Source organism: Pogona vitticeps, chromosome 3, assembly GCF_051106095.1.
Source record: "Pogona vitticeps strain Pit_001003342236 chromosome 3, PviZW2.1, whole genome shotgun sequence".
NCBI classification, from domain to species: domain Eukaryota; kingdom Metazoa; phylum Chordata; class Lepidosauria; order Squamata; family Agamidae; genus Pogona; species Pogona vitticeps.
In genome coordinates, this window is record NC_135785.1 from 5,748,813 (window position 1) to 5,772,737 (window position 23,925).

The following is a 23,925-nucleotide window of genomic DNA, read 5'->3' on the forward strand; positions in this document are numbered from 1 at the left end:
CTACCGAGCGAACTGAGAGTTTCTTGCTGATTTCCAGAAAGCCCAGGCAGACCGCCAGGGGAAGAGAGGACTTCTGAAGGACTGCCAAACGCTGGAACAGAGAAGCCACCAGACAAAAGCCAGGGAGGAAGAAAGGAAGAGGGCATAGAGGACAACCCAGAGAGCCGGTTGTCCTGCTTCTTTCAGGCTTTCTGGCTCGTGGCAGGCCACGTGAGAAACACCCACCACAGGGGGTTTGGGAGCCACGGTGCAACGATGAGGCCGGAAGTATTTGCTTGGATGAACTAGCCAAGACTTCAGCTGCTCACGGAGAGAAAAGGTGGGGCTGTGGTGGAAGGCCAGGGCAATGCGGTCTAAAAAGCACAAGCGAAACTTAACCAAAGAGGAAAGGAAGGGGAAACCAAAAGGGTGGAAAGAGAACTGGAGGGAGAGAACAACACGTTTGGACACAACCGCTTTGGTGCTCAGGAGCTCCAGCCGAGGACCGAAGAATTGATGCTTTTGAATTGTGGTGCTGGAGGAGACTCTTGAGAGTCCCCTGGACTGCAAGGAGAACAAACCTACCAGTTTTGAAAGAAATCAACCCCGAGTGCTCCCTGGAAGGACAGATCCTGAAGCTGAGGCTCCAAGACTTTGGCCATCTCATGAGAAGAGAAGACTCCTTGGAAAAAACACTTGATGTTAGGAAAGTGTGACGGCAAGAGGAGAAGGGGACGGCCGAGGATGAGATGGCTGGACAGTGTCATCGAAGCCATTCGCATGAATTTGACCCAGCTCCAGGAGGCAGTGGCGTGCTCTGGTCCATGGGGTCACCAAGAGTCGGACACGACTTAACGACTAAAGAACAACAAGCTCCAGTGCAAAAAAATCCCTCAAAGATGAAAAAACCTACGGAGATGAATCATAGAATGATTGAGTTGGGAGGAACTTACAAGACCATCGAGTCCAACCCCCTGCTCAACGGCAGGATTCCAACTCAAAGGAGCTCTGAGAGACGGCGGTCCCATTTTCCCTTGAAAGCCTCCAGCCTTGGAGCGCTCACCACCTCCCCCTGAGGTCACGGGTTCCATTGTTGTACTGCTCTAACAGTTAAGAAGTTTTTTTTTAAAAAAACCTCATACAATTTAGAGAACTAGGGACAAGGAGTGCTTTAATTTGATATCCTGAAAATAAGCTGCTGACCGTACCAGACTAGATCAGGCCGAAATAAGACTTGGGAGAAAGCAACTTAGCCTATAAGTGAAACCAGACTGACGTACGAGATGCTAGATATTGAAAGACTGTACCTCCCGCCCCATAAGATCTACACAGTCCCAGAAAACCCAAAAGGTATGCAGAATTTAGAGGGACCATAATCACTGCTTTTGCTCTAAATATTTTCAAACATTTGCAGTCATTTCTGCTGCTCTTCCTACTACTTTCTTAAGGGCTGGAATGGGAGAAAAATGGAAACAGAGTACAAAGATGAACAACCGCATTCTTCCCTTAAAACCTCCCACCTATTTCAAAAATAGCATCAATCCTTCAGCCTCGACACAATGTTTTTTGGAGCCTTCGAAAGGATTTACAGATACTTTCTGGTAATCCCAAAGACAAAGGCGCGTTAAGGAGCTCAGGGTTATCATCCCCACCCAGTGCACAGAGCGGGGCATTTCGTTTCCGCTAGGCTCCGCTTCCTGTTCCAAAGCTGTTCTTTGTCCTCAAAGAGGACTGGAATCCTGACGATTTTTTTTTAAAAAAAGGAAAGAACGCTGCCTTCCACGTCAGATGCCAAGTCCTGCGTTTTAGCATCCATGGGGATCGTGACGGGCATCGGTGCTTGCAGGCAGAGCTTGGAAAAGTTACCTTTCTGGACTACAAAATCCAAAGTCCCCCACCACCATGGCCATGTACAATGGCCGCTGGCCACACTGCCATTTGCTAGGGAGTGGGGGCCACTGGAAGTCTCCCACTTTGAGAAGGCCACTCTCTGGGGGCAGCCATCAGCCACTGATGAAAACAACAGGAAGGGACGGCAGAACCCAGCCGAGGCCGCTAAGGATCGCTTACCGAAAAGATCATCCTTGGCCAGCGCATAGAGGATCCGAGAGGCACCAATGAGGTTGCTCATGGCCGCCGAGAGAGTAGAGCAATAGACCCCAATGATGACAAAAGGGGGCCAGACGTTGATGTCCCTCAAGAAGCTGTAATCTCTCTGGAGGAGAAGCCTAAAAAGAAGAGGAAAAAACAGCCAAACAGATCATCTGGGTCAGCTGTCAAATAAATATATAAATTTATTTCATAAACTTTCCACTAAAAAATATATATATCTGGCATACAAACTTTTAAAAAAAGAATCAAAACAGATAAATCGGCATTTCGCTGAACAGTGAGAAAATCCTATCAACCCACCCAATTGTAAGGTCATTAAAATCAAGCAAAATACACTTCATTGAACTTTTTGTTGGGCGTAAGAGTTTGAGAACGGGGAGCCGTCTCTTCAGGAGCGCAGATGCCTCTGTAAAGAAGACCAGCAAGGTTACCCTTTTCCCCCTAGACATTTCCACCAAGAGGGGCAATGGAATGTATAAAAAAAAGAGAGGGGAAAAATACAGTAGAACTTTAAGGCTTGGAAGGATTTTTTGGGAGAAGGGAGGGCGCAATGCAGTATTTTAAAGTGGAACCATCCTTTCTATTACGAAATAGAGGAATTTCCCCTGGAGTTACGGATTCTATCGGTTGCTGAAATAAAAAGAAAAGTCTCGTGGGACTTCGAAACCTAACAAAATACATGATGTCATGGACCAGCATGGAGCAAACTGCAGGTACGAGCAGACCATTCTCTCTCTCTCTCTCTCTCTCTCTGGGGCAGAATCCAACGTTTCTCACCCTGACCCACACACAGAAGATACACCCAGGAGTGCCAAAGTTTTTTATAGCCCCACATGCTGCCTCTCATAAGTGTGGCTGAGAGGGACCTTTCTGGCTGGGGTGATGGACTATCTACCCAGCATGAAACCAATGTTCCTTCCCTGCCTCTGAATTCAAAGACTCTCTCATCTGTGTTTCTTTCCCTTTTTAATCTGTTGAAGTCTTTTGTGGAAAACAGTCATGTGTTGTTAGCTTGCTGTCTAATCTATTCACATCTGTAAGCAAATGAAATGGGTTTTGAGATTTTTTTCTGCTACTGACGTTTCAGAGCGAGTTGCTGAGACTGTTAAGTGCCCGTGAATGAGGAAGGGGGTGGACTGTTACTCTGTGGCACCTGAAACTGTTCTGTGCTCTATGAATCCCTGAACTTTTGCTGCGCAGGTAAAGGAATTTAACCAAAAATTCTGCAACAAGGAGAACATAGCATAAAGAAGTGAGCATGGAGGACAAGGAGGAGTCAAGGCAGATAAACATAGCATAAAGATGTGAGCATGGAGGACAAGGAGGAGTCAAGGCAGATAAACATAGCATAAAGATGTGAGCATGGAGGACAAGGAGGAGTCAAGGCAGGAAAACATAGCATAAAGAAGTGAGCATGGAGGATGGGGAGGAGTCAAGGCAGAAAAACACAGCATAAAGAAGTGAGCATGGAGGACGAGGAGGAGTCAAGGCAGGAAAACATAGCATGAAGAAGTGAGCATGGAGGATGAGGAGGAGTCAAGGCAGAAAAACATCGCATAAAAAAGTGAGCATGGAGGACAAGGAAGAGTCAAGGAAGAAAAACACAGCATAAAGAAGAGAGCATGCAGGACAAGGAGGAGTCAAGGCAGAAAAACATAGCATAAAGATGTGAGCATGGAGGACAAGGAGGAGTCAAGGCAGAAAAACATAGCATAAAGATGTGAGCATGGAGGACAAGGAGGAGTCAAGGCAGGAAAAAGGCCATCAGTGCTAATGCCAATGGCATCAGAAATGACCCACAAACAGCACACACACCACATGAGTACAGGAAAAGGGGGTGCCCTGCAGGCAGATGTGCCTCAAAAATGCTGCAACTAAATTGTGCTGTTGCTGCCTTTTACCGTGAGCATATTCCAAGCAAAGGTATACGCTGTTCTGCACAATGCTTCTGTTACAAAGCTAGGAATGTTTTGGACTACACCTCCCAGAATCCCCCATCCAGCTTGGCTCAGGATTCTAGTCCATACCACCACTGGATAATACGGCCATGGGAAACCCCACCAGACAGAGGCTCGTGCTAAAGAAAGCACTCCGCCAATCTCTCCACACAGATTTCTCATTTATTCTTTTTTTAAAACCCTATTGTTTGCTGGCAGAGGTTGGCCCCGGCTTCTTTTTAACAGTGTTTCGTAACCAGAACATTTCTAGCTTATGGATTTTTCTGTCACACATAAAGCTTCAAGGTTTTTTTTTAACTATAAACAATAAAAGCTAGCATAGCCCCTACTCAATACATTTTGGGCTCACTTGTGGTGGCATATCTCTGCACAGGAATGACCTCTGACTACTCCCGAGGAGGACGAGATCTCTGGGTCTAACAGAGATTTTTGCCTCTCTCTCCAGCATCCTAAGGCAAGAAGCCGCGAGAAAGCGAAGGCAGCTATTTTCTCCAGGGTCCACCCCCTGCTTGAGCTTCTATGCTAAAGTTTCCATCATCATCTGCTTTCATCCTAGCGCATTTATCCTGTTCAGCATTTCCCATTTTTATGTCAAATGATGGTGCAACTGAGATGCAGGCATTGTGAGGAGGATGACCCCAAACAAGGAAAAGAGACTGTTGGTTGTTGTTGAGTTTTCACCAGTCTCTGTGGCCGGCATCTTCAGAGGACAGGAATCAGAACTCTTTCTGTGTCTGGTGCAGTTTGTGGGATAGTTGAGTATTTATGGGGGGGTTCAGCTTTTGTCCTTTTCAGGAGATTGGGTGATTATGGTGATCAGCCTGTTTTTGTTGTGGGTGTATTGTTGTGATAAGGGGGAGAGATGATCTGTCACTGTGATTGATGGGTGTCGGTAGCTGGTCTTTTGTGTGCAGTGATCACTAGTCCTTGTGTCTGGATAGGGTTAGTTGACCTTTTGCCGGCTGTATTTTTCAGTGCTGGGAGCCAGGCTTTGTTGGGAGAGAGAGACTGTGTTGGGTAGGGACTAGGAACCGTCACTTCAGTGCAGGATGATAGGCTTGGTAGTTCTCATGCTGCAAAGGTCTGGATCCGACCACGATCTTCTGCTCTTCCCGGTTCAACCATCACTGACCTTCTGGAATGGAGACAGGCAAAGGCCAGACCTCCTTTCAAAATGTTCTAACAACAACAAAAAAATGTGTGTGTGTGTGTGTGGGGGGGAGACAGGGCATTCTATGAAAAAAAAATATCTCCCTTGCATCCTGATGTCTGTAAAATATTTTTTTAAAGTTAAATTGTTCTGAGGGACCCACAAAACACAGTGGAATCGCACACACGCACCCCTAGCTGTTACAGGTCGTAAAAGAAGTTTTTGAGCTCAAAAACCTGGGGTCCTCAGGAGTGCTGAGGGCCACACGTCGGGGTCCCTAGCTGCCCCACATCCCCACTTGCTGGTCTAAGCATCTGGCAGGTCTGTTAATACTCTCAGATCCAGGAAACCAGGCCTAATCTATCCAGAGCCAAACAACGAAACTCCGACATGAGTTCCGGAGAACATTTCAAGCCCATAGAAGTGATTTTAACCCCTGTTCCTATTCCTTGAGATAGTTTGTGTCCCCTCCAGTTTAAACCATTGGAACAGAGATTCCTCAGCTTCTTCCCCAAACTACAACTCCCAGAACCCCCGGCCTGGAAAGTAAATGACTACCATTTAACCATCTGCAACCGGCTGGGAATTTCATCAGGGAAACATACATCGTTTCCCACAGTTGCGTTCCCCCCCTTTCCCAAAAAACAGTGAAACACGAACAGCCCATGCCCTCACGCCTGAAGGGATGGGGGAAATAGAGCGGAGAGCAGGCAAAGGGCCAAAAAACAGCAGGTCTAGCATCTGTAGGACCCCCACTTTTTTTCTTCATGTTGCACCTACAGACACTTTTGATGGCATTTTTTTCTCTGTACAGTACTGAGAAAAAAATATCTCTGGGGGCAAAAAATGCTGAAACTGAGGCTGTCCTACTTTCAACACAAGACAAGAAGGCAGGATTCTCCAGAAAAGACCATCATATTGGATGAAGTGGAAGGCAGCAGGAAAAGAGGAAGACCCAATACGAGATGGACAGGCTCCCTAAGGGAAGCCACAGGCATGAGTTTGCAAGAACTGAGCACAGCAGTTGAGGGGACATGAGATTTTGGAGGCCGCTCATTCATGGGATCGCCATAATTTGGAAGCGACTTGATGGTACATAACAACAACCAAGAAAAACTACATCAACCACTTCCTGATGGTAAATCTGCATTTTTTTCCCCCAAGGGTGAAGAACCTCTTTCAGCCGGAGAAAAATAAAAAGCAAGGAAGGCAAAAAATTGTGCCACCTTAAAAGACTTAACTGCTGAGCTTTTTAATGTGAGCTTTCCTGGATTAAGTCCACTTCCCTAGTTGTCTGAGTTCTTCTGTTTTAACTTAGTAGGTCAGCACAGACTAACCCGACGACCTCTTCTGAAATTTCAGCCTCAGTTAAAGCAAGACTGCCAGGAAGGGCAAAGCGAAAGAGCTTAAAAATCCAAGTCCTCAGGACAAAGGTGTTTCTACCTTTCAAAATCGAAGAGGAGATGGCCTTTCTGGGGCTGCCCCCAAGCTGTGGAACTCCTTCCCACTGGAGACCAAGCTGATCCCCATCTTTGCTACCCTTCCACTCGGAAGCAAGGGACTTATTTTTCTAAGCAGGCTTTGTAACTAAACTGCTGCTCAGAAACGGTTTTAATAGGAAAGTGGGCTTTTTGAATATGTTTGGAACAGGTTTTATATAATACTTTGAAATTAATACGTTCCATGGATTTTGAATATGGGAACTTTTTGTGTTCTTAACTGCTCTAATATCTGTGTTTTAACATTCTTTGTAAGCAGCTTTGGGTCCTTCGGCTGGGAGAAAAGAGGACGTATAAACTAATGAACGAACTTAGGAATGAAAGATGGTATAAAAGCTAGGAAATTGCCCCCTGATGAGCTGTTATGGAGGAGGTGGTGGGCCATACAGAGGAAAGCAGAAAAACCAGATATGGCCTCTAGGACAGCTGGGGTTCAGCCCAAAGACCTCAGATTCCCGACTCCTTTTAATTAATTAAATGAATGAATCAAGGAAGTCCCTGTAACATGATGACTGGCTGTCTTTTGCGGAACCTGGCCTAGGATTATATACAGAGATGAGGCAGCAACACGGCTTAATTTCCTGCAGCAGGATCCGGGATCTGAACAAGCCATTGATCAGCTGAGAGTCACTTGCCCAGTTTTACGAGACGGCCGCTGATGCAGCTCGGAGGCACGGCGCACCGCAGGGAGCCAACTGGCCCAAATTCAATAGCAGGCGAGGGAGACGGGACGCTCACCAACGCATTAAACTATACAAATGGCCCCGGCTTAATTGGATTTTAACAAGAGGCAGCGAGCAGGTGGCAGATAAATCAGCGTGGCCCATCAAAGCCAGTGTCTTTTGGCAATTAATATCTAATTACGCCCCCAAATGGATCACCTCCTTTCGTAAGCGCAGCCGAGTGATGGGGGCACGCGGGCTGGCGATGGGGAGGGAACAAGGGGGCCCGCCTGTGGGATATTCCTCCTCCTCACACCTTAGATCACCTGCACAGCTCCATAGGACGCATTTCAGGACTAGCGACTGGCGCTCAGAAGGCCAGGATCGTACAGGAGGGATGTTGCGCCCACTTTACAGGCTCCCACATGCCTCGCAGGGAGAAGGATCACAGCTTAGAAGAGTTTCCAGAATCCTGCCAGCAGCCTGTGGGATGATTCTGGAAATGATACAGCCACAGAAACTGGTGGCAGTGGCCACTCCTGTTTCACGGGGGAAGAAGTGAATCCACTCCAAGTTCCCTCAGAGGATTCCAGGAGCTGTCCGGGGTGCTGGAATTCTCTGGGGGAACACGCGGAGTGTCTTGGCGCTCCATGTTGCAAAGTTTGGACTACAATCCGGAACGGATTCTCTGTTCCCACTCCAAGAAAACGGGTATCGGCAGGCTCTGGAATGAGCCGCTATGGGACAAGGCACAATTCTGAATATGCAGCAGCGGAACCCCTCCCGCCCCCCACCCCCCATTCCCCACAGAGACTTCTGTTACTTCTCTATAGACTGCTTAACCCAACATTATCTTCTCCAGAGCAGGGGAAATTCAGGCCTTGGACTCAAAATCTGGGCCTCTGGGGTTTCCAAAATGAACACCATCCCTTCCTTATGATGTTCTTGTTTTTCTGACTCATCTGAGATTTTACAGGGATTCCCCTCCCAACAAAATTAATGGCTAAAACACCCGTCTTCAAAGCTTAGTTCCCGGGAGTCAATAATGCTTAACACGGATAAGTGCAAAGTATTGCACCTCGGAAAAAGAAACCAATTGCAGTTACAAGATGGGGGATACCTGGCTCAGCAAAACTACGAGCGAGAAGGATCTTGGAATTGTTGCAGACCACAAGCTAAATATGAGCTAACAGTGTGATGTAGCTACAAAAAAGGCAAATGCTATTTTAGGCTGCATTAAGAGAAGTAACATTTCCAAATCCCGCGAGGTGCTAGTCCCCCTCTACTCAGCCCTGGTTAGGCTTCACCTGGAGTCTTGTGTCCAGTTCTGGACAGCAGACTTCAAGAAGGATGCAGGCAAACTGGAAGGGCAACTTTAGGAGGAAAGACTGAAAGAATTGGGCATGTTTAGCCTTGAGAAAAGGAGACTGAGGGGTGATATGATAGCACTTTTCAAAGACTTGAAAGGCTGTCATACAGAGGAGGGGCAGGATCAGTTCTTGATCATCCCAGAGTGCAGGACACGCAACAATGGGCTCAACGTGAAGGAAACCAGATTTCGGTTGAATATCAGGAAAAACTTCCGAACTGTTAGAGCAGTAAGACAATGGAACCAGTGACTTCGGGAGGTGGTGAGTGCTCCGACACTGGAGGCATTCAAGAAAAATTTGGATAATCACCTGGCAGATCTGCTTTGATTGTATCCCTGCCTTGAGAACGGGGTTGGACTTGATGGCCTCATAGGCCCCCTTCCAACTTCACTTTTCTATGATTTCAATGATACCCCTTCGGAAAACCTCTCAGCCACCTGTCTCCTTGAGCCTGATGGTCTGAAATCCATCTGGTGCTCTAGAACCCCACAAAGGCTGAGCACAATAAGGACAGACATCCCCACATACACCACGACCTTGTTTAGGATTGGTATATGGTAGACTGCCCCTGTATAGTGAGCTTCCATTTTAGTCACTGGGGCCAGACTCTCTCTCTCTCTCGCAGCCGGATCAACCTTTGCACGGTTGTGAGGAAGAAAGCCACGTACACCCTCTCAAGACCTTAGCTAGCATGGAGATTCAGGACGCAGAAGTCCAAGAAAAGAGGAACTTTTCCAAGGCCTGGAGGGAAACGTCAGTCGGTCACCCCCCCTTGGTTCCTGCCTTGAAGAGTCGAGGTATTTATATTTCACAAACACTCCCTTGGCTACCAGGCAACGCCATTCCGGGCGCTTTTAAATGACGCTAATAAAACATCTTATTATATTAATATTAATGTTATTTACACAGCACTTCAGAGCCTTCAACGCCTCTGGCATCGCTCATCTCAAGAGCCCCTCCTGACAGGCCCTGCAGGGCGGGCCGTTCTCTTGTCTCGCTGCACTGCATGGAGGATCCCTGGTGTGGAGGTGGGAGCCGGAGAGGCGAGGGAAGAGACCGGATTTTTTATTTTTTGCAAGGGGTTCTCCAGGTCCCGGAGTTCAAGCCCCTCCAAGGGCTCAGCCATCCTGCGGAGGCCTCACACGGGATGGGGTGGAAGGGGATCCAGATGTTCCCCCTGGAAAATAGCATCTTCATTTTCCATGCTTTTTCCCGAAATCACTGTGTTTTTCCCCTAATCAATCTCTCTTAACTCCCCACCACCAATACCACTACAAAAAAAACATCATTTCCCCCAAGGCTCAGACTGGCAAGTGTCAGTCTGAATGGGGCTGCTCAAGTCAGCTGGTATTTTTTTCCCAACCAGCTCATGTCAGGGAGGAACAGCAAGAGAAAACAGGGAAAGGGGGGGTCACAGCGGCGAAGCCGATTCAACATTTCCGAGAGATGAGTGGCGGGGGGGGGGAGAGAGAGAGAAGGGAGGAGAGGGGGGGCCCTTCAGCATGTCAGCCGCCCGGCTCACGATCTGCCCTGTCCCTTGTCATTATGAGCAATGGCCATGCATTAAGGTATTAGAACATGACAGCTATAATTCTAAGCAATTCCTGCCGGCTACCCCGACATGGGCCGCGATTTATGGCAGCGCTTTCCAGAGCAGAAAATTAACAAGCCGTGCTCTCTCCGAGAAGGAGGAAGGCGAGCATGCGCCAACGGGATATTCAGGGGTGGGGGGGTGGGGTTGGCAATGTGCAAATCGGTTGCCCAAATTGCAAATTTCCCCGGGGGAGAGAAAGGGCCGGAAAGACCTGTTGCTGTTGCCGCGTGCTATCGAATCGCTTCGGAGGTACGGCGCCCCCATGGATGAGCCAACTCCAGAATGTCCGGTCCTCAACAGCCCTGCTCTGCTCTTCTAGACTCACATCTGTGGCTTCCCTTAGGGAGCCGGTCCATCTCGTATTTGGCTTTCCTCTTTTCCTGCTGCCTTCCGCCTTTCCCAGAATCACCGTCTTTTCCAGAGAATCCTGCCTTCTCATCAGGTGCCCAAAGTAGGATGGCTTCGATTTCAACATTTCTTGCCTCCAGAGAACATTGAGGCTTGATCTGCTCTAGAACCCACTTGTTCATCTTCCTGGCAGGGTATCTTGAAAAACTCTCTTCCAGAACGACTCACCACCTCCCATCACCCCAGGGGGCACCTGGGTTTTAAGGTGTGGTAGCGACCGCACCCTTCCTTATATTTTTTAGCTCACCGTTCCCAACCGCCTGAGCTTACCAGTGGCAGGGTGATGGGAACTAAAATCCAAAAAGATTTGGAGGGCCCACAGAGGCTAATTTCTGCTGCAGACAGACATGAGCACACAAAAATGGGCCAAGAAGGAGTGTATACTGTTTAAGCCACAAGTCTAGAAGTCCAAGGATTGAATCTCACCTCTGCCACAGATTCACCAAGTAGCCTTAGTCAAGTCACTTCTCCTTTCGGTCCCAATGGCTTCTGCAGGAATAATGCTTTTGGCTTGTGCCATGATTTGAAGCAGGTTGTGGGAAACGGGCAGGGAGAATTCCTTTACCCTCTGGAACCAGGATCCCTCTGAAAACCCAAATGCATGGGTGGGCTTTAAAAAAAGGGATGACAAACACTCGTGGAACATAAAGGAATGAGTGGCGACTAGGGGTACATGCCACCTACAGCATCCCAGGCACTATCCTTCTCAGGACCAGCCACTTGGGTGCAGAGTGATGATAGTGGGCCCTCTTGCAAAACCTTATGTCTAGGTTTTAAGCTTCTCAGAAGCATCAGAGAGACCACAGCCAGATCAGAAAATGGCCATCAAGAACTTTGGTCTTGAGTTGTTCTGAAGAACCTCACCTCTCCTCGGAAGCAAGGGGCCCAAAAGACACAAGACAACAAGAAAGGGTCTTGGACCCAGAGCGACACAAATTCTTCTGCCTCCAGACAGAGGACATTCCACCTAATTGCAAGATGTTAAAACGATAAGAAAAGTCACGATCGTCATCATCACTCCCCACACCCCTACAAATCTACTGATCAAGTAATGAGACCATTGTCTGGCAAAGGAAATGCTGAGCATCCAGGATTTACGAAGTGGCTACAGCTACGCACTGGGGCTGGGTGGCAGATAAAGAACAACAGACAGAAAAAATATTTCTAGAAGCCACTGCCAACTACCAAGCAACTTCTGTGCTAGAGTCGAGGCATGTCAGTTCTGATTTGGGACTTCCGAATCAGCTCCTGCCCCCGACCGCCCAGCTAGGAAACACCTTTGAATTGGTTGTTGGGGCAGGTCAATGCAATCTGAGCCACACTTAATATTGTACTGCTTGCACACAGAAAGGTTTCACTTCTCCAGAGACCGTGCATGTGCCCTCGCCGGTGTTTTGATTTCGTTTTAAGGTCCAGCTTCGTTCTTTTTCCCCTTCTATTAACGTTTGCATCGCTGTTTTGAGCTGACACCCACCGGGAAACGGGATCAGAGTCCGGTGGAAGAATACCGATGATTTTTTTCCATCAGAAAATAATGAAGTTGGAAGGGGCCTATAAAGGCCATCAAGTCCAACCCCCTGTTCAGGGCAGGAATACAAATCAAAGCAGATCTGTCAGAGGGTTGTCCAATTTTCTCTTGAATGTCTCTGGAACACTCAACACCTCCTGGAACACTCGCCACCTCCTGAGGTCCTCGGTTCCATTGTCGTACTGCTCTAACAGTTAAGAAGTTTTTCCTGATACAGTGGTGCCCCACATAGCGAGATTAATCCGTTCCGGATTAATCATCGCTATCCGGAAACATCGTAAAACGAAATGGAAAACCCCATAGGAACGCATTAAACTCCGTTTAATACATTCCTATCAGGGGGAAACTCACCGTTGAGCGAAGATTCCCCATCCGGCCGCCATTTTCACGCCCTCAGTAAGCGAGGGCAGGGCGCGAAAACGCTGCGGGCAGCCATTTTAGGCACCCGGCGGCCATTTTGGAACCGCCGATCAGCTGTTTAAAAAAACATCGCAATGCTTGCTGATCATTGCAATGCGATGTTTTGGCCCTTAAAACATCGCAATGCAATCACATTAGCGATCCCAAAAAACGGATCGCTATGCGGATTCATCGTTAAACGGTGCACTCGTTATGCGAGGCACCACTGTATTCAGCCGAAATCTGCCTTGCTGTTACTTGAGCCCATTATTACATGGATGTAATAATGGGCTCAAGGATGATCAAGAACTCTAGGATGATCAAGAACAGATCCTGCCCCTCCTCTGTATGACAGCCTTTCAAGTCTTTGAAGAATGGTCTCCTATCTCCTATCTCCCCTCAGTCCTCTTTTCTCTGTTCCTTCACTCTTTTCTCACAAGGCTTGGTTTCCAGTCCCCTGATCATCCTTCTTGCCCTCCTCTGAATCTGCTCCAGTTTGTCAGCATCCTTCCTAAAGTGTGGTATCCAGAATATCTAGTCAAGAGGGGCAAAGTTCCTGTACGGAAACCAGCGTTAGGAAAATCTACTCTTTACCAGAAAGCCCTGACACGTTGTCCTCAACAGCGTTCACTTCTACAAAAAAATAAAGGTTAGACAAAAGCCATTTTCACAGAGGAGAAATCTTAAATGGCAGGGAACACGCCCCTATAAACAAGCCAGGCTGCCAACGGCTGGGTCCCCAGCCAACTTGAGGAGAAATGCAATCTCCAAATGGCATGAGGGGGGGTGGAAAGGCACTCAAATTAGGATCAGACTATTCTTCAGCACAGCTAGAGGTGACTGCAACCAGTAAGGGGTATTCTACACCTCCGGATGCTTTCTGAAAAAATGTTCTATGTGACTTTCTCAAATATAAAAAAGAGCAACGGTTACGAGCCGGCGAAGAGGGGAGGATACTGGGTCAGAAAATCTAATGCTTGAATGAGTCCCTGAGAGCACCTAAGGGTGTCACTCTAAGCTGACAGACATTCACCTTCTGACTGGCCGAAAGGAGACATGGCTTGAAATGACTTTCGTTGTTTAGTCGTATCCGACTCTTTGTGACCCCATGGACCAGAGCACGCCAGGCCCTCCTGTCTTCCACTGCCTCGCAGAGTTGGGTCAGATTCATGTTGGTAGCTTCGATGACCCTGTCCAACCATTTCGTCTTCTGTCGTCCCCTTCTTCTCTTGCCCTCACACTTTCCCAACATCAGGGTCTTTTCCAGGGAGTCTTTTCTTCTCATGAGATGGCCAAAGGATTGGAGACTCAGCTTCAGGATCTGTCCTTCCAGGGAGCACTCAGGGTTGATTTCCTTCAGAATGGATAGGTTTGTTCTCTTTGCAGTCCAGGGAACTCTCAAGAGTCTCCTCCAGCACCACAATTCAAAAGCATCAATTCTTCGCCGTCAGCCTTCTTTATGGTCCAGCTCCCACTTCCATACATCACTACTGAAAAAACTATATCTTTGACTATGCGGACCTTTGTCGGCATGAACAGAACTGATTTTTAGGGAAGGTAAAAGAAGAAAGGTCCAGAGGAGGGTTGCCGTTTAATGCTAAGAAGAACAAAAATATGACTATGGAAAAACTGCACCGCTTTCGTGTTGATCGTGAAGAACTTAAAATAGAGAGAGATGTTGTCATCTGGAGGTTGCAGCCAAGAAATCGGAAGACGACTGAGACTTGGAAGGGCAGCAGGGAGGGGACTAGAAAAGACCATCAGGGGTAAGAGGTGGTGTCACTGGAGACCGAGACCATCCAGTCACCAGGTATGGATGTGAAAGCTGGACAGTTAAGAAAGCTGACAGGGGAAAACAATCCATTCACTTGAAATGTGCCAGAGGAGAGAGTCAGAGATGCTCTGGACTGCCAGAAAGACGAACATGTGGGTCCCAGACCAAATCAAGCCTAAACTATTTCTGGAGGCCAAAATGATGGAGGCTGTTCTCCTTTGGCACCTCAGGAGAAGGCAAGATTCTCTGGAAAAGACCCTCAGGCTGGGAAAGGTGGAAGGCAGCAGGAAAAGAGGAAGATCCAATAACATGAGATGGACTGACTCCCTAAAAGAAACCACAAGTTTGAATTTACAGGCCTTGAGCAGGGAAGGCAGGACATTAGAGCAATCGCTCATTCATATCTGGTCACCATAGGTCGGAGGCGAACTGATGGCACGTAACAACAAAAACAGGAAATAAATTAGATGCCTGTGTTTGTCACTGCTGGCATTTATCCCAGAAAAAAAGGGTTAATTCCAAAGTGAAACCAGACAACAATTTGCAGTCATGGAAAAAATTCATCTCAGTATCATGGTGTAAGTCTTTTTAGTGCTGCAATAATTCTAAGCAACATCAGCTTGTCTGTTTCTGCAAGCTTTATTTACCTACATGGCTTCTACATTCCATATGCACACAAAAATACTTCAAAGTTGTTGAAAAACATCCCAATGCCTTAACAGCTACGTGAAAACTACAGGCAGGGATGCTAAAATAAAAGAAAACTAAACCTAAGTACCAGGCAAATCCTTAAGTCAGATTTCAACCCAAAACTCTAGACATAGCAAAAAGACCAATTTAATTCCATTCTGAAAATGCAGGAGCTCATAGCCTTAGAGGGCACAATGAAAAAAACAAACAGAACTCTAAAATACATCCTTAAAAAGAAGAGAGGGAAGAATACCTTGCTAGGGCTGTTACAACATTGCAATGGCATATTCTTTTGAAGAGGCAGGAGAAGAGGGTAGCGAGTGAAATGGTACAAGGAAATACAGGAAAGATTCCATGCAATTGGAAAAGTAGCACTTCAGGGAGAAAACTAAGAAAGAATCCCTGAAATATTGCCTTTCTTTTTGCAGGGATTTATTTATTTATTTATTTATTTATTGGCATTCAAAATTTCTGAGGCACAGCCCCAATCTGCAGCTTGAACCCATACCATCGACAGAAGAACTTTTACCACTCAGTTCTGCGGCTCCAAAAAAACAGGCTTAAAATTCCAGATATTGATTCCTCTTTACTGCAAAGTGGCAAGGGAGGTACCGTAGCAGGAAGTAACCTGAACCTTCCTCAGCCCAAAGGTAAGCCTAGAAATAAATCACGCCAGTGCCTCGGTTTTTAAAATGGGAATGAGTGCCAGATTATCGTAAAGGGCACGTTGCGAGGATGAGAAAACCAGGAAGACCGTCGGACGGCTACCTAAGTCTTTCGCTTTTAAAGTTTGTTCCAAGAGTTGTGGGGCGGGAGCGCCCCCTGGCGGTCGATCCCATGCCTACCTGTCGCAGGTCCAGCTGAGCAGCACCGCCAGCAAATTGTAAACGAGGTAGGTGAACACCACGGCCATGATGGTGCCCCGAGGAATGGAGTAACTGGGCTGCTTGAGATCCCCTGAAGGAAGGGAAGGAGAGGCTGATCAGAGAGGCGGAAGGTCCATCTGCCGGCTCAGCCTGTTCCTCTCGTAGGAGGAACGCTCTGGCCCGTCTCTCGCCTTGCCGAACCCTGCAAATTCGCACTCACCTGACATGTTGGAGCCGGCCATGATTCCCGTGCAGCCGTTGAACATGACAGCGAAGACCGTGCTGAAGCTCATTAGGCGCCCCGTCGTGTAATCCACGCTGTAGGCAGCTGCGGAGAGCCGTGGGGGGACGGAAAGCAGAGATGAGGGTTCAGAAGCTGGTTTCTCTCCAGTGAGAGAGGGGTGCACGGAAGAGACACATAAATCATGGCTCTAAGGGGGTGCCACTGCCTAGGAAGGAAGGGCTCCTCTGACCCACGAAGCAAGAGGGAATCGCCACAGGTGCGCCTACGGGGAGCGCCTCTCCCTTTGCACAAGAGCTCAAGGGCGCGAGGGCCTCCTCTCCGTTGGCGGCAAATGGCTGCCCGCCCCACGACGATCCGACCTCTGCAGGATCCACCCTATAGAGCCGGGCCAGCTGCTTCCTCGAACCCCGTGCACAGTTTGCCAAGATGGTCATTTTATGTACTGTATTGGCTTTATTTAAAATATTTTTTATCTTGCCTTTGTCCTTAAAAAAAAAACACTAGGACCCACGGTGGGTGTCATCGTTAAAACCGACCATATCTGAAAGCTCAAAACAAAGTGATTCAAATATTTAAAGAGAATTAAATAAAAATATCCATAGTAGTAGACAAAAAAAAATCACTTCAGAAAGCCAGTCACTCAGAGAAAGCCTGTCTGAAGAGGAAGTGTCTTTGCCTGCTTGCGGAAGGACAGCAAAGATGGGGCCAGTTTGGCCTCCAGTGGGAGGGAGTTCCAGAGTCTCTGGGAGCAGCCACCAAGAAGGCCCTCTCCCATTTCTCCACAAAAACACATCTGTGAGGGCACATGTGAGGCTTAGAGAAAAGGCTCTCCTGAGTATCTTAACACTTGAGTAGGCTCATGGAGGGTGGATCATCACCATAAAAGCACCCATCTTGTCTCATTTTCGAAGCTTAGGAACTCAGCGGTACACCCCCTGCTTTGTGTGCTGGAGGCTGGCCTTAGGGTTTGCAAGCCCTGAGCAGGGCTGTTAGTTACGGGACCCTCTGAAGGGCTATTCATTGAGAAGGTCAGAGTTAGTCCAAAGCCACTTGACGGCTCCGTAACAACAGCCTTGCCTGCCATAAGTCGGGCACTGGCCCAGGGTGAGAAGATTCAGCTTAACATCACTACGAAGCTCTCACCAGGCACCTCTTTTGGCAGATGTGGTTTTCAAAGCCTCACCTACACCACAAGACTGTTGTGGAGATGACAGAGTCATCGAATAATTGAGTTGAAAGGGGCCCCTAAAGGCCATCGAGTCCAACCCCCGGCTCAAGGCAGGGATCCAAGTCAAAGCCGATCGAACAGACAGGGGTCCAATTTTCGTTTGAATGACTCCAGCGCTGGAGCGCTCACCACCTCGCGAAGTCATGGGTTCTATTGTCGTACTGCTCTAACAGTCAGGAAGTTTTTCCGGGCGTTCAACTGAAATCTGGCTTCCTGGAGTTTAAGCCCATCCTTACATGTCCTGCACTCTGGGATGATGGAGAACGGATCCTACCCCTCCTCTGTAGGACAGCCTTTCAAGTCTTTGGGAAGTGCTCTCCGATCACCCCTCCGTCTTGTTTTCTCAAGGCTAAACATGCCCAGTTCCTTCAGTCTTTCCTCCTAGAGTTTGGTCCCCTAATCATCCATCCTTCTTGCCCTCCTCTGAACTTGCTCATTTATTGGCATCTTCCGTAAAGTGCTGTGTCCAGAACTGGACACCGTACTTAAGGGGAGGCCCAACCAGAGCTGAAAATGGGTAAGGGAGTCACATCCGCCATCTTGTGCTCCTTGGAAGCCGGGGAAGAAAAGGGCCACCTCCCAGGCCATTCAAAATGTCACTCAGCATAAACCCAGCGGCCCCTTCGGCTATCCACCTGCACCCCTCACATCACCCTCCTTGGGCCCCAATTCATCTTGCAAAGTGCTTTAAAGAGTTTTAGAAAGTTCCTTTTATGGACTACAACCCCCAGCATCCTCTTGGCCATGCTGGGTGGGGGGATACCAAGAGGGGTAACCCAAAAAATAAAAAAATTCCCCAGCGCTGAACCCCCTAACTGCGGGGCCACGCCATCCCATTTCCACAGCACAGAAAGACTGACGGCTACTCACCCGGAAGGTTGGCTAGCAAGGTGCTGAGCCTAAAGCCCGTGAAAGAGGCGTTGGTGCGGTCCGTGAAGTTGCCGCCGTTGCCGGGAGGAAGCGGCACCACGAGAGGCTTCACGATGAAGAAACTGAGGCAGACCGTGGCCAGCACCACCATCACAATGAGGAAGATGAGGAAGGTGGCCTTGGCGTAGATGCCGGCGCCCACCAGGCAGACCAGCAGACAAAGGAGCAGCAGGATGGTGCCGTAGAGCACCTCGAAGAAGTAGCCACGGGGAAGGACCTGGAGGGAGGTGTGGGGGCCACCCTCTACCAGGGAAACAGAGAAAAGTATTAGGTTTCCCTACACAGAGACCGACGCACCTAAACGTGAAATGCAGGCGCTCATGGTGACGGTCCGAACAGCAAAACTCCCCAAAGACAGACCTGAACCGCTGGCAGCTGTGATGACCCAGGTCCACATATTAAACCTCAAGTTGGGTGGTGATTTTGTATTTTTTGGGGAACGAAAAGATCCAGAAGTCTGCTTTTTTCCCATCCCTTTCAGAGGATTGTGCAATTTAAAATTACAGTCGTGCCCCGCTTAACGATTACCCTGCATTACGATGAATCCGTTTCACAACAATGTTTTTGCAATTGCAAAACGATGGTCTAAATGGGGGAATTTTGCTTAGCGATGATTGTTCCCTGCTTCGGGAACCAATTTTTGCTTTACGACGATCAAAAACAGCTGATCGTCAGGTTTTCAAAATGGCCGCCGGGTGCTTAAAACGGCTTCCCGCTGTGCTTAGGGACGGAATCCTCGCTATACAGGCACCGAAAATGGCCGCCGTATGGAGGATCTTTGCTGGACAGTGAGTTTTTAGCCCACTGGAACACACTGAATGGTTTTCAATGCGTTTCAATGGATTTTTTATTTTCGCATTACGACATTTTCACTCTACAGCAATTTCGCTGGAATGAATTAACGTTTTAAGCGAGGCACCACAGTATAGATGTCATTTATTCCTGTAAATCTCCAGCTGAGTAGCTCAGGGGTCGAAGTCCCCCAGTGTGGGAATCAACCTCTCAACCTCTACGGAACTGGAGGTTGAGAGTTTGATTCCCGCACGGTGCCTCCGTGAAGGGGCTAGGCTAGATGATCTTTAGGGTCCCTTTCAGCTCCGTAGTTCAAAGGTTATTACACTTTATACAGGATGTCTCTCAAGAAACTACAATACCCTTAATGCTTTGCAGTGCCACGGAGATTAAGCATCACCCAATGAGTTTCCCTTTGCCTTGGAACTCAGAAATAGAGAGCTCTTTTCTCATTTATACACCAGTTGTAAGTTTTATCAAATATTGGAGGGGTTGGTGGTGGGAGCTCAAAAACCCCAGAATTCTAGCCGGGGCAATTCCAGCAGACCTGTGGGTGCTGCCATTCAAAAAAAAAAATACTAAAATCCCATCCCTGGTAATAAGATCATGATCTTATAAAGGATTGCCTTATTCTTTTCTGCAAATGATTTCTCTTTTGCCAACACTTATAAACAAGAATATGTCATGCTTTTGACCCAGAAAGCGAGAAGTCGTTCTTGAAAAATTGAGAAGCACCCCCTTAAAAAATTTTTAAACTAAAATTAAACACATTGGTAGAGGACGTAAACGCAGTTCTTTAATGAGAACCAGTAAGAAAAAAAATAAGATGTTCCTTTTTCTCATAGAAAACTCTGTGGTAGGATAAGGCTTTTTTTTTTTTTTGTCTATGTTTTGGAGACGATCCAAGAGGCATAACGTGTTTCTAAGGCATAGCATGCAGGTTTCTCGTATCAAAGTTAATTGGATAGTTAATGCTTTCATTAAATGCTTAGGCCTGAAGATGCCTGGAAGCTGTAGAAAGTTTAATTTTTGTGGACAGAACCTCAGCGGTTCGGTGAAAACCTAATATAAACACAGACAAAGCAAGCTGAAGTTATGAAGCCTCTCGGCTGATGTAATATAAAATATACCGATGGTACTGAGTACAAAATTGTATAAAAGCTGTACAATTAGACAGAGATGGGTAGAAGAGAGGTGACTTACAACACACCTATCTTACCATCTTTAAGAAATCTATTGAAACGAGAACTTAAACCTGGAAGGCAGAAAATAGTAAAAAGAATACTGTAATTTGGAATTTTGATATGGCAATAGGTATAGAATGGACGTTAGTATGTTATTGTTTCTCCTCTTCCCTAGACTATCACAGGAAGATGAAAAAGCCCATTGCTTGCATGGTTTTGATTCAGGCTTAGAAGCGGCATCAGCCTCTCCCTTTAATTATTTAGGTATCCAATTTATTTTATTTAGTCCCCTTTATAAGGCATATTTCTCCCCATAAGAGGACTCAAGGTGACTCACAAGGTTAAAACAAATAAAATTGAAACACAATAAATAACACATTAGAAAAGAATTTAAACTAGCATCCTCATAATAATAAAAAGGTCACCTGATTAAAAGCATTCACTTTAAAAAATAAACTGAAAAGTATCAAAAACAGCATCCAGGGGCTTCATTTTAAATTTTAAACTAAAAAAAAGTGGGTCTTTAACCGTCAGTGGAAGGAGGAAAGGAAGAGGGGCTCAACCTAGTCTCCCCAGGGGAGAGAGAGCATTCCACAATCTCAGAACAGCCACTGAGAAGGGTTCCCGTCAAGCGTACCTGTGATGGCTAGAGATGGGCACAAACCAGTTCGGTGGTTCGTGCTGGTTCGTGCTTTGGACGAATGGGCATTCGGCAGCTCCCAGACCCCGCCTCCTTCAGCGGGTGCCCACTCAGAAGCAGCACCTGGAGGAGGCAAGGCAGGGAAGCCATGGCACTCCTTCTGAGTGGGTCCCCGCGAGGGAGGCAGGCTGGGAGCCACGCAAGACCCGTTCGTCCACGGGACGAACCGCCACGAACTGTGTTCGTGCCCATCTCTAGTGAAAGCAATGAGACTGAGAGGAGAGCCTCCTCTGATGATCTTAAGAGTCAAAAACGCTCGTATGGGGAGATACGATCCTTCACTACTATGACTTCCTTGCTCGTCTAACCTGCCAAGCAAACTTTCCCCAGGGAGACAGACAAGGTGGGGGATCCACAAGACCAAACTCACACAGCACTTACCTGCAGGGGCTCCAAAGTCATCGACAACGGCTTCCACCAGCCCCAGAATGTAGAGGGCGCTCCCACAGACATTGGCCAAGAAGAACATGATCCCGATACTGCCCCCAAACTCCGGCCCCAAAGCCCGGCTGATCATATCTGCATGGGGCTGGTCAAGGAGTAGGAGACCTTGTGACATCAGAGCAAGGGGACAGCAGGGCCACCTAGTGGTTAGAGTGCTGGATGAGGCCTGAAGACACCCAGGTTCAAACTTCCCTGTCTGTACTGCCTCCTAGGGTCGTTGTAGGGTCGCATTATCTTTGATTCGTCGGGAAAAGGCAGGGCAGAAAACGTAACCAAGAAAGAAATAAACACAGGAGGGGCGTCTGGATAACGGCAGATCAACCTTAAATAAAGTTTGCCATTCTGTCAATTCAAGTTAAGGGGAAAGAGGGGAAATTTTTAAAAGGGAAAAGCTTAGGTTCAAATAAAGGGAAGGGAAGTTGTTGCTTTTCTTCTAAATGTGGTTCTGCGTTCGGTTTGGGGAGTGGAGGGGTCAAAGGGGTCGGGACCTGCTCTGGAAGGGTGAGCGATGAAAGCAGTAGCTGATCTGGATGGACTTTCAGCCCGCGGCCAGCTGGGCGCTTTTTCATTTGTTTGCACAGGAAGGATACAGTAGGCGCCACCGGCGTCTAAGGCTCCGTTGGTGGAGATGGCACACACCGATAAGACGGTCATTCCAATGATAAAATAGGCAACAAGGAACATGCCAAGGGACTGATACAATCCAGCCTGGCCCACCACAAAACCTGCAAAAGAGAGAAAGAGAGAGAGAGAGAACTAACGCAACATGTTAGAAATGGAGAGAACCAACCTACACTAGCGGTGGATGGATTGCCCAAGTCTATTTTCCCCTCCTCTCTTCTCTAGATCTACAGGTAGATTGGTAGGCTCCCTTCTCTCCCTGATGTCATGCCCTGGTGTTGCTTCCTCCTCATTACGAAGATTCGGATTGTTTCTTTGTAATAGGCGACTAGAGCTGCAAGCAGGTCTCCGATTTCTTGGCTTCCGTGACTACGTCGCTCGAAGAGCTTTCCTTAAGCAAAAGCCACAAGCTTCCTCTTTTTATTTAGCTACAGATTTCCAGAGTAGTTATTCCCGTGGCACAGCCAGACGGTCAGCAATAAGTCTACGGCACTTTACCAGACATCTCTATAGTATGAAGGTTTACCGTTATCCCAACTTTTCAACAGATTTCGGAGCAGAACGCCCTGCACTGAGGCAAAACCCATCACTTGAGAGGTGAGAAAAGATGCATAAGGTGGCGGATGATTCTCAGAATGTGCAAGCTTGTATTTTTGGATTACAAAAAATTTCCAGAATTCCCCTGGCAGCACATCACTACTAATTACCACTAAGGAACTAGAACTTTCTATGGCAACAGGCATTTCTTCCCCCCGGGAGATCCTCTCCTCTCAACACAGAGAGGGTTCAAGTAGATGGAGAAAGGAGACACTTCAGTTTTAGGAATAAACTCTCTTTGGTCCTTCCTTGGCTCCCTCAAAAAGATTGCTCTCTTTCTACGCTTGCACCGTGCAATGGACACAATGCATGATCAGCCCATATTCATTGCCCGCTGTCGCTTATTTTCCGGACTAGGAACGGAATGCCCAGGGATATCCGAGTTATTTTCGGGTTATTTTCCCGACCCACCTGAGACCCTGCAACCAGAGATGGAAGGGAGTAAATCTGGGCCATGAAAGCACCACCCTTTGCTGGTAAGCTAGAGAAAAGATCCAGCAGCTTCCTTTGACCCGGTGGTTTCCAACTGGTTAACTACAGAGCTCCATCGTCCCCATGCTGGTGGGGATGGTGGGAATTACAGTCTTACACTTCTGGAGGGAGCAGGTGGAGAAAAACCACTCCACACCCCTCCTGTCCTGAGGTTTGACCAAGAGACATACAGTGGTGCCTCGCTTAGCGATGTTAATTCGTTCCGAAAAAATCGCTGCTAAGCGATTTCATCGCTAAGCGAAATGCGGTTTCCCATTGAAATGCATTCAAAACCGGATAATCAGTTCCAATAGGAACAAAATGCCGTCCTTAAGCGAAAATCGCCATAGGAAACATTGCTAAGCGAAACGCGGTTCCACAATTGAAATGCATTGAAACCTATTCAATGCATCTCAATGGGGGGGAAAAAATAAAACAACAAATTAAAAAAGAGTCAGAACAAAGTCAAATTTGGTTAACAAAGGGCTTATTAAGTGCACTTTATGATTTCAAACATTTTAAACAGTAAACTTTAACTTTATAAATAACAGAAAAACATTTAAAAAACAGCAAACATGAGGCTGTTTAAACCATCGTTACGCGAAACAGGGGATCCAAAATTTAATCGCTATGCGAAGCATGGTCCCAACCATCGCTAAGCGAAAAATCGCCCATAAGGACCATTGCTAAACGAAGCGCAAAAACACTCCAAAAAAGTCATTGCT

The 23,925-nt window shown here is 47.4% G+C and overlaps 1 protein-coding gene across 1 annotated transcript in view; it reads right to left on the bottom strand.

Moving 5' to 3' along the window:
* The window catches only part of SLC12A9 (solute carrier family 12 member 9), a 125,001-nt gene that overhangs the window by 77,067 nt on the left and 24,009 nt on the right, over positions 1 to 23,925 (bottom strand). Inside the window, exons 2-7 of the mRNA XM_020811489.3 lie at positions 22,102 to 22,236; positions 21,449 to 21,586; positions 18,332 to 18,634; positions 16,210 to 16,317; positions 15,969 to 16,080; positions 2,050 to 2,207 (exon numbers count right to left, since the gene is read on the bottom strand). Coding sequence (XP_020667148.3) covers positions 2,050 to 2,207; positions 15,969 to 16,080; positions 16,210 to 16,317; positions 18,332 to 18,634; positions 21,449 to 21,586; positions 22,102 to 22,236 — 954 coding nt within the window. The remainder of the gene's footprint in view (positions 1 to 2,049; positions 2,208 to 15,968; positions 16,081 to 16,209; positions 16,318 to 18,331; positions 18,635 to 21,448; positions 21,587 to 22,101; positions 22,237 to 23,925) is intronic.